Source organism: Brassica napus, assembly GCF_020379485.1.
Source record: "Brassica napus cultivar Da-Ae chromosome C4 unlocalized genomic scaffold, Da-Ae chrC04_Random_4, whole genome shotgun sequence".
NCBI classification, from domain to species: domain Eukaryota; kingdom Viridiplantae; phylum Streptophyta; class Magnoliopsida; order Brassicales; family Brassicaceae; genus Brassica; species Brassica napus.
The window spans coordinates 20,048-30,332 of record NW_026014254.1 but is presented as its reverse complement, the minus strand read 5'-3'; the positions used below and the strand labels follow the sequence as shown (position 1 = coordinate 30,332).

The window sequence follows — 10,285 nt, the reverse complement described above, 5'->3', positions numbered from 1 at the left end:
AATTTCATCTTTTCTTGCTTATGGCAAAGTTTCTCCTTTATATCTTTCTTTTCTCGTTTCCATTGACAAAATCAAAGAACCCCGAACCTATACTGAGGCAAAGAAACTTCTGGTTTGGGATGATCCGATGGATAATGAAATTGATGCTTTGGAAGGAACAGATACATGGACCATCTGTACACTCCCACCTGATAAGACTCCTATTGGTTGCAAATGGGTTTTTAAGGTGAAGTTTAATGCAGATGGCACTGTTGAAAGGTACAAAGCAAGACTTGTTGCTAAAGGGTACACTCAACAAGAAGGGGTTGGTTATCTTGAAACCTTCTCTCCCGTTGTCAAGTTAACCACTGTTAAGCTTTTGCTTTCTCTTGCGGCCATCTACAATTTCTCTCTTCATCAGTTGGATATCTCAAACGCCTTCCTTAATGGGGATTTACATGAGGAGATTTATATGAAGTTACCTCCAGGATATGCTGATCGTAAGGGGGACTCTCTTCCTCCTAACCCTGTTTGTAAACTTCAAAAGTCTCTCTATGGCCTCAAGCAAGCTTCACGTCAGTGGTTTCTTAAATTCTCTACTACTTTGACATCTTTGGGCTTCATACAGACACATTCTGATCACACGTGTTTCATCAAGATCACGGATGCTCTTTTCCTCTGCGTCATTGTCTATGTCGATGATATTGTTATTGTCAGCAATACTGATTCTGAGGTGGATTTGTTAAAGCAACAGCTAAAGCACCATTTCAAGCTCCGTGACTTGGGTCCGATGAAGTACTTCCTTGGCTTGGAAATAGCTAGATCATCAGATGGAATTCATGTCTGTCAACGAAAATATGCTTTAGATTTACTTGATGAGACAGGTCTTCTTGGCTGCAAACCATCAAGCGTTCCAATGGATCCTTCTATTAAATTCTCTAAAGAAGAAGGTGGTGCTCTAGTTGACGCTGAGGCATATCGATGTCTTATTGGTCGTCTCATGTATCTTCAAATCACGAGACCCGACATCACCTTTGCTGTGAACAAGCTTAGTCAGTTCTCTTGTGCTCCACGTCAGAGTCATCTCACAGCGGTGCTCAAGATTCTGCATTACATCAAAGGAACCGTTGGTCAAGGTCTGTTTTATTCCTCTAAAGCTGAACTTCAAATACAAGCATTTGCTGATGCTGATTGGGGATCGTGTCAAGACACTCGAAGATCAACCTCGGGTCATTGCATATCTCTTGGTACATCTCTTATCACTTGGAAGTCGAAGAAACAACAGGTGGTTTCGAAAAGTACCGCAGAAGCTGAATATCGGAGTCTCTCTGTTGTTACTGATGAGATTCTCTGGCTTACGAACTTTCTTAAGGAGCTGCGTATTCCCTTGTCCAAGTCCACACTGTTGTTCTGTGACAACACAGCTGCGATTCACATCGCGCATAATACTGTGTTTCATGAACGTACTAAGAACGTTGAGATTGACTGCTATAATGTTCGTGACTGGTTAGTTGCAGGTTTGTTTAAACTTCTTCATGTACGGACTGACTTGCAGCTAGCTGACCCGTTTACAAAGCCTCTTTACCCTGCTCAGTTCAAGCGGTTGTTTGGCAAGATGGGTCTACTGAACATTTTCGTCCCATCTTGAGGGGGACTATTATAGTATATAGAGTCTTTGTAAATATGTTTTACGTATATTGTCCTGTACAGTTAGTTGGATACAGTATATATACTCAAGTGTACAGTCAGTTTTAATTAATGAGAATTATGTTATTTTACTAATAACTTTCAAGATAGCCCTTGAGACATCTCCTGTCATAGGCGAGTTCTTAGGGAATGCCTACACATAAGCGAGCAATAAAAATAAAATACTGATGTTTTTGTTGCCAATTTTGTAAATTAATAAAAATAAATATTAAGGAACTTACAAAGCCAAAACCAGCAGTCTTAGAGCATCATTAACGGGGGTTCTTAGGACGGGGCTCTTAGCGGAATATAAGAACCCGACTCTTAATTTTTAACTGAAAATGCTAAGAGTCGGCTCTTAAATAAGAGATTTAAGAGCCGACTCTTAACTTTTTCAGTTAAAAGTTAAGAGTCGGATTCTTATATTCTGCTAAGAACCATGTACTAAGAACCCTGAGTTAATGATGGTCTTAAAGGAAGGTTTAAAACCAGCCGTCTTGAAGGAAGGTTCAACCATTGCATATTTGAAGCAGTTTTCAGAAACGATATCCTTAAGGTAGGGCACATCGTCAAAAGCTGCTGCAATACCACCTTTTGATGTCCCTTTGGACAATAGATCGTCGCATTCTTCGGCAGAACCAAAAGGCTTGAGCTGTGATTCAAAAAATTTCAGACCTAGCAGAATATCTTTAACGAAACCGCCCTGTTGGTACCCTACAGACTCCCCACTTCTGATGAGATCTTCCACATTTGTGGCTGTTGGAAGCAAACTTTGTACCGTCAGAAATGAGGTGAGACTCGCTGTGTAACTCTGAGTTAGCACAAGCACCACAAAGCACCAGACGACCACCACAAACCTTGCTAAATTGCTCACTACCTTCTCACCTATCACACGCACAATTTCACCATATCACTACAATACTGTTTCTTGTTAAAAAATATTTATATAAATCGTAATAAAGTTTAACATATGTTATACATGGATTATTGATAAGTGTAACAACTTACGGTGGGCAAAAACCATGGTGGAGAAGGAGAAGCAGACACTAGTGCCGATCTGGTGGTGAGGAGGTCCACGGAAGTCTGTGTTGACTCTGTGTTCGAACAGCCACACAACAAACCCAATGAAGACGAAGAAGCAACCAGTGGTGATCCATAGGTCTAAGCTCCAAGGTTTTAGGAACACCCATGAGTTTTTGTTCTTGTTGCTCCTCACCGGCACAATCATAGACACTCCAGACTCTGTGTACGGTAACGTGAAATCAACATATGATGACCTGTTCGATGTGATGGTTATATCTCCAACAACTGCATCCCACTTCTGCTTCATTTATCAATTACTAGATTAAGATCCGCACTTTGCGCGAGATAAAAATTATATATATAAATTATTTTATGTATTATATGTTCTTACATATTATGAAATAATAAATATATATTAAATAATTAAAAGTCAGTAACTATTACATATATAATTAAATTGGTGCGAACGTATAAATCAATTTTATTAATCCAAACAATTTTTAAAAAAAATTTGATAGGATATGTAATTAAATTTAAATGATATTAACATACATAGTATATTTATAATATTAATGTCTATTTTTTTTTAATGATGTTTTCTACTCATATGTTTTTTTTATCATGTGTATCTTTAATAGCAAAAACTTTAAATTACTGATAACAAAATTTTCATTGTGGGATTAATAATTTTAGTAATTGATAATTTAAAAATATTTATCAATGTTAGTTCAAAACTTTTATCAAAAACAATTATTTAAAGTAAATTTTGAAACTAAAATATTTATTTATTCAATATGGTTTATAGTTTAATTTAGAATGATATATATATATATACATATATATTTTAAATCTTAATGATTAATTAAATTAGACTTTTACTTATATGATTTTGTAATCATTTGTATTTTGTCATAACAAAAATTTTAAACTATGGATCGCAAAATTTGAATGTGTGACTTTTAACAGTTTTACTAATTTATTGTTATTTTTTAAAATTCAAAATATAAAATATACAGAAAAATCTTAATTTTTATAATATGGTTATTTTGTTTTTTTTTAAGTTATTTTAATAGTTTTAAATTAAAAAAATTTGATAGAAGATACATTTTTTTTATCAGATCTTTATTATTCAAAATCATTAATTGTCATATATACTTTACCCACATTAGGCAATTTCGTAATCTTTATTTAAGGAAATAATAAATGACATTAATAATGAATTTATGGTTAGTTTAATAAAAAGTTTATTATATAATTAGATGGATCAACCTATTTCTCTAGTAATTCTAAGAATCATCCTAGTGATGACATGTGGCTACAAAAAGAAGTTGTAATGTTTCACAAATAATATATAGGGGATTGGAAATCAGACATCAAAGAAAAATTATTTATAAAGTAAATATATTATGATTATTGGTTAATAGTTTAATTTTAATTTTAAACTATTTTATAATTTATATAAATAATATTATGTTGTTTTAATTAGACATGTGATATTTGTATATATAGTTATATTTAATTAGTTATAGGTCTATTTGTATATAAGTAAACATTTAGAATATATAAAAAAGAACTTACCCCGTCAAAGACTTGGTAGACCAAATCATTGTAGTTATCACCTGGAGGCTCGAAACCGTATTGAGGAATGACTGAATATGGTAACTCTTTAAGAGCAGCTTCAAAGATGTCTATGGCATAACCCCTTACGGTTGTTAGGTTACTGATTGGATTTGTCTTTATCTCCACAAAATTGAGGAATCCTTTGTTTACTGGAACACCCACTTTAATCTTCTTCCCGCTTGTTGGAATCTCCCAACCTTTTGGAACAACGGTCGAGTTCCCAGGCCATATTACTGGCCCAAACCTTTTGCCTAAAAATGATGTCGTTTTGTTTGATTTTGCATTCACCAGTCCACTACTTGGTGTCCATAATCCGATAATCCTCTCTTCATCTCCGATAACATTGATTATCTCAAAAGTTGATGACTCGACGCTACAAGAAAACACGCCGAATTCCGACGGAGGTTCCGACGGACATCAATGTCGTCGGACATTTGTGACGGATTACCGACTAATTTCCGACGAAACAAGGGTCGTCGAAATTTTCCGACGACTTTTCGACGACATTCCGATAAAAAATGTAACCGTTGTAGTCGTCGGAAGTTCGTCGGTATATTCCGACGAATTTCCGACGACATTCCGATTAACAGTAAAGTCGTCGGAATTCCGTCGGAATTTTCCGACGAATTTCCGACGAACCATGTGACCGTTGCCGACAAATATATATGACCGTTGTATAGCCGTTTGAGATTGGACAATACCGACGGAATTCCGACAGACTGCTTTACATCCGTCGGAATTACGTCGGAAAGTCGTCGGAGGACCGTAAGCAATTTCCTATAAATACAACCCCTCCTCATTCAACTCATTCACACTTCATTCTCTCTTCATTCTCTTTAGTCATAACAATTCCGTGAAAATCATGTCTTCAGAAGTTTATTATCGTTCGTGGATGGATAAACCTCATTTGGATCCGAACACCAATTTGCTTACGGAAGAATACGTTCAAGGGATTAGAGAATTCATGAGGCTTGTTCAACAGCAACCGGATGCAAAAAGTGGTATGTTAAGATGTCTCTGCTCTTCTTGCAATAATAATAAGGTTATAAAAGAATTTGATGTTTGGACTCATTTGTATATGAAAGGGTTTTCACGTAATTATAAAGTTTGGTACCTTCATGGGGAAACTGGTTATGAATATGGTAGTACTAGCGAACCTCAGCCTGTTAGTGAATTTCAGCCTGATATTAGGTTAGAAGAATCTAGAACGGATATAGATTATGGTGTAGGTACTGAGCAGATGGTACATGATCATTATAGAGGGGAAGAACCAAATCCCGAATTTAGGAGATTTTTTGACATGTTGGATGCAGGAAAACAACCCTTGTATCAAAATTGTAGAGATGGTCATTCAGTCTTATCATCTGCAACTAGATTAATGGGTATTAAGACAGACTATAATTTGGCTGAAGAATGTATGGATGCGATTACTGATTTTGTCAAAGGTATTCTACCTGAGGATAACCTTGCACCGGGTTCATACTACGAGGTTCAGAAACTTGTTGCAGGTCTTCAACTACCGTATGAAGTGATAGATGTAGGTATTGACAACTGCATGATCTACTGGAGAGCGGATGAGACACAGAATGTATGCAAATTTTGTGGGAAACCTCGTTATCAGGAGACGAGGGGAAGAGTTCCGATCCCATTCAAAAGAATGTGGTATTTGCCTTTGACGGAAAGATTGAAGAGGTTGTATCAGTGTGAGCGCACAGCAAAAGCAATGAGATGGCATGCAGAGCATTCCACAAATGGTGAGATTAGACATCCTTCAGATGCGAAGGCTTGGAAACATTTCCAGTCAACATATCCAGAATTTGCGGAAGAGAGAAGAAATGTTTATCTTGGATTATCTACTGATGGTTTCAGCCCATTTGGAAAGCATGGAAGACAGTATTCTCTATGGCCAGTTATTGTGACACCGTACAACTTACGGCCGAGCTTGTGCATGCGACGAGAGTTTTTGTTTCTCTCAATTCTCGTCCCCGGGCCAGATCATCCTAAAAGATCACTAGATGTGTTTCTTCAACCACTGATATATGAGTTGCAACAACTATGGGCGCATGGTTTTGAGACATACGATGTTTCGTGCAAAGAAAACTTTCAGATGCAGGCAGTACTTATGTGGACAATAAGTGACTTTCCAGCATATGGTATGTTATCTGGATGGACAACACATGGGAAGCTATCATGTCCATATTGTCAAGATGACACAGATGCTTTCCAACTAAAGAACGAAAGAAAAACGTGTTGGTTTGACTGTCACAGACGATTTCTACCACCTGATCATCCATACCGCATGAGTAAGACTTCGTTTACGAAGAACAAGCAGGTGTTTGATGGTCCACCTGAGGAAGTTAGTGGGAAAGATTTGTTGAAGCAGTTTAGGTATTTTGATGCAGAAAGGACGTCAGATGTAGGTGGACATGAAAATATTCGAGTCAATGAGGTTGGAGAGCTATATAACTGGCACAAAAAGAGTATTTTGTGGGATCTGCCATATTGGGAGAGTCATCTATTGCGGCATAATTTAGATGTCATGCATATTGAGAAGAACTTCTTCGAATCATACGCCCATAATGCGAAAACATTAGGCTCTGTACCATCCCCCGCCCGGTTCTCCTTCTGGAATTTTCTTTTCCATCTCAAACTGAAATCTTCACGCTCTTTGGACCGAGGGACATGACTCCTCACACCTAACAAGCCCTGCATAGTCTCTAAGCTACGACCGTTATGTCTCATCATGTGGGTCATTCCATTTGATAGTAACCAGACATACCCTTCCTCCATCATCCCTATTTCTCTTGCTTTCTTCAAAACCCGGAATCCGAGACTTGCGTCCATGTTGATAACGAATACCCTTGTCTGCTCAGTCTTGAGTTTATAAAGTTCCTTTAGAATATGATCATCGCTAGCCTCTGGAGAGATCACACTTCTATGGACTTCCACGTCTCCTAAAGCCTCTGACAAGGAGGGCATGATTCCTTGACCTAACTCGTTGTCCACATAAATTGCGACGACGCTTCTCCACCCAAATGATTTGACAATGGACGCAATGGCTTCAGCCTGGAATGAGTCGTCGATAGTGGCCAGAGCCGGCCCTGGGCCCAAGCTAAAGAAGCATGGGCTTCCGGCCGCCAAATAATAATAATATAACCGGCCACAAATTTCAATAAGTGTGTCTTTAGTGGAGTGGTTCAATAGCCACAGTTCATTAACTCCGAACCAGAGTTCAAATCCCCCTACCTACATTATTTTATTTTCGGCCACTTTTTTTTTTTGGGCTTCTAGCCTTAAAAATTCTAGGCCCGGCTCTGATAGTGGCTCGGACGAAGTAAGGGTTGTTGATAGTTCTAAGTAGAGGGCTCGTTGCTGAGAAAGTGATGGTCGGTACTTGAGATTTGGTGGCCAGTTTAATCATAAACTCGGCTTGCATAGAGCTTCTTGGTCCGATGATGGCCCTCACTTTCTCGTTATTGATTAGGTTATAGGCTGCTTACACCACAAGCAAACAAAAAAGAAAAAGAAAAAGAATGGTTAATCCTTTGTTTGGACCACTGAGAAGATAGAACGGCAATATTGAACGTAAGTATGGACTTATTTGTTCGTTTATAGATTTTAATATTTTTAGTAGAATTAGCTGTTATTGGTTTATGCATTTTACAATATCGAAGTCTATTGTTACTAGTTTTATTATTCTTTTATTCTGTTCAACATCTAGAGTTATTCAGACGTTGAAAAATAGTATTTTTAATCAGTTCTGTAATTCTATTATAATCTAATGTTATTAGGATATTAATTCTTAATATTTCATTTATAGTGGTAGGGATTTCTTTTAGAGTTGACTAATCTTCAGCAAGATTCTAAGCATATACCACAAGTAGATTATTAATAGTAATCTAACAGACTCGTTGCACATACCACACAAGAACACACTAAGGACTTTCAGTAGGCACTTATAAGATTGATTAGATTCAATGAAAATAGTACCTAATCAAGTCTGGAGGTTACCTAACTTCATAGGCAGTATTCATTTAACTAAAACTAAATATAACTATACCGAATTATCCCCTTACCCAAAAAATAGTAACGGAGAAGCAAGAGACAGAAAATGTAAACAACCTGCAGCTGATGCCTCAACAATATCTTCCATGGAATCCCTGACGTGAAGAGCAAGTCTTGTGCGGTAATGAGGATGAGTTTGGTAGAAATCGGACAACGACATGTTAATTGAAGTGAGGCAGATCTTGGAAAAGTTTGTTTTGAGATCAATAACTACTCCTACTTTTATTTCATCACTAGTTGTGTTTTGTCCTAAACCAGCATCCATCACCACAAATCCCCAAAGGAACGGAACAAAGTAACTAAGAAAGGTGTTACGAGTTTTTGTAGTGTTGTTTGTCATCATCACAAGATTTGAGGACACGGATAATTATGTGATTCTTTAACTTCCCTTTTCTGTTATATATATAGAGGAATGAATTGGTTTGGAAGAGTCTTGAACCCAAAATTGGTTCTAAAAGAAGAAGTCTTAAAGAATTATTATTAAAAACATTAGTGTTAACCCTTGTTCTTCTGAAACTCGCTGGGCGCTACGCGTGCGGTGCACCCGGGCCTAGCAATTTATTGGAAAAGCGGGAAAAAATCGGGAAGTACACGGGGAGGAATTTTTTGTATTTTTATATTTATAATACTTCATTTATACGTATATTATCATACTCTAGTGGTTTGGTCATTAGTATGGCATGAACTATCATGGGTTCGAGGTGATCAGAGTGTTATTTACTTTCAATGTTTTTAGTAATTGTATTAAAAAAGTATATGTAGAGCGATACAAAGATTGTACTGTGATCTAGTGGTTTAGGTGTTTTAATATGCTTATTTACTCACGGGTTCGAAGGTAGGTAGAGGTTAATTTTTCTAATTGTAAGTCAATGCGAAATTACTATAATGCCATCGTCCCCTTCTTCTCACCTCTCTCTGTCGAACAGAAACCCAATTTTTCCACTTTACCTTTAAAAAAAAAAAAATTCTTAACATTTTTCACTGGTTTGATGATGTTTTTAACCTGATTACTCTAGATTCTCAACTAAACATTTATTTTTGTACTTGAAAATTAATTAAAAGTGAGTTTTCCGTTGATTTTTTTAAAAAAAGTTGAATCGTGATGTTAATTACACGGACGTGTTTCGTTATAATTCGTTCTAGGCGGCTAAAACATGGAAACTATACGGCTACCCCCTAATGCTACCGCCGAGGTCTGATTCGCCACGGCCACCTACCGTGTAGCGATTATTCGGACGATTACTCGGCTCCCCGCCCGAGTTTTCGAACAAGGGTGTTAACTAAAGGACAATAAAAATGGGTTGGAAAAAGTCAAATGAAATTTGAAATACGAGGCAGGCAGAATTTTTTTGCAAAGCAAAGCTACAAATTTTCCAAGTCTCTGATTACATAAATAATATTTGTGTATGTAGTAATTCCAGTGGCATAGTTTTTTCTTTCGAAATTTCCAGTGGCATAGTTTAGTATGTAGTAATTCGAATAGTTAAATATTAATCTCAGATGGAGATATATTTTTTAAACTTCTCTTTTTTTAACAACACTCAGTTGGATAGATTAGCTTGCAAAACTATAAGGTAAATAAGTTCCTTCAATTAGTTTATATTTCTAAATTTCAAGTTATAAATTTTTTCAAAAGGACGAACACTATACATACAAAATATCAAATAAAGATAAGATTTTGTATATAAATTCCAGAAAACAACGAAATTGATTAAATAAACTTGAAAACATTCTAAACACAAAAGAAAATCTTAAACATCACAGAGAAGCATACGGATAAGATTAAATTGTCTGTTTCTTTAATAATTTTGATATTTTAATTATTTGTAATGAGTCATTATAATTTATTATATTTAGATTGTATGTTTATTTGTTAAAACAATATAATTTTATTATTTCAATGTTTATTTAG

At 36.3% G+C, this 10,285-nt stretch overlaps 2 protein-coding genes across 2 annotated transcripts; both read right to left on the bottom strand.

The window, feature by feature from the left end:
* Positions 1–1,734: 1,734 nt before the first annotated feature.
* Positions 1,735–7,545, bottom strand: LOC125594774 (glutamate receptor 2.8-like; the record flags this gene model as incomplete). The annotated part of the gene is made up of 4 exons (XM_048770853.1): positions 1,735–2,550; positions 2,674–2,986; positions 4,267–4,713; positions 6,835–7,545. Coding segments are annotated over 4 exons (1,926 nt in total), but the record flags the coding sequence as incomplete, so codon positions are not given.
* Positions 7,541–8,788, bottom strand: LOC125594773 (glutamate receptor 2.7-like). The gene is made up of 2 exons (XM_048770852.1): positions 8,431–8,788; positions 7,541–7,800 (listed from the first exon to the last, which is right to left on the bottom strand). The coding sequence occupies exons 1-2, from the start codon at positions 8,714–8,716 to the stop codon at positions 7,565–7,567; spliced, it is 522 nt and encodes a 173-aa protein (XP_048626809.1). The 5' UTR covers positions 8,717–8,788; the 3' UTR covers positions 7,541–7,564.
* Positions 8,789–10,285: the final 1,497 nt, after the last annotated feature.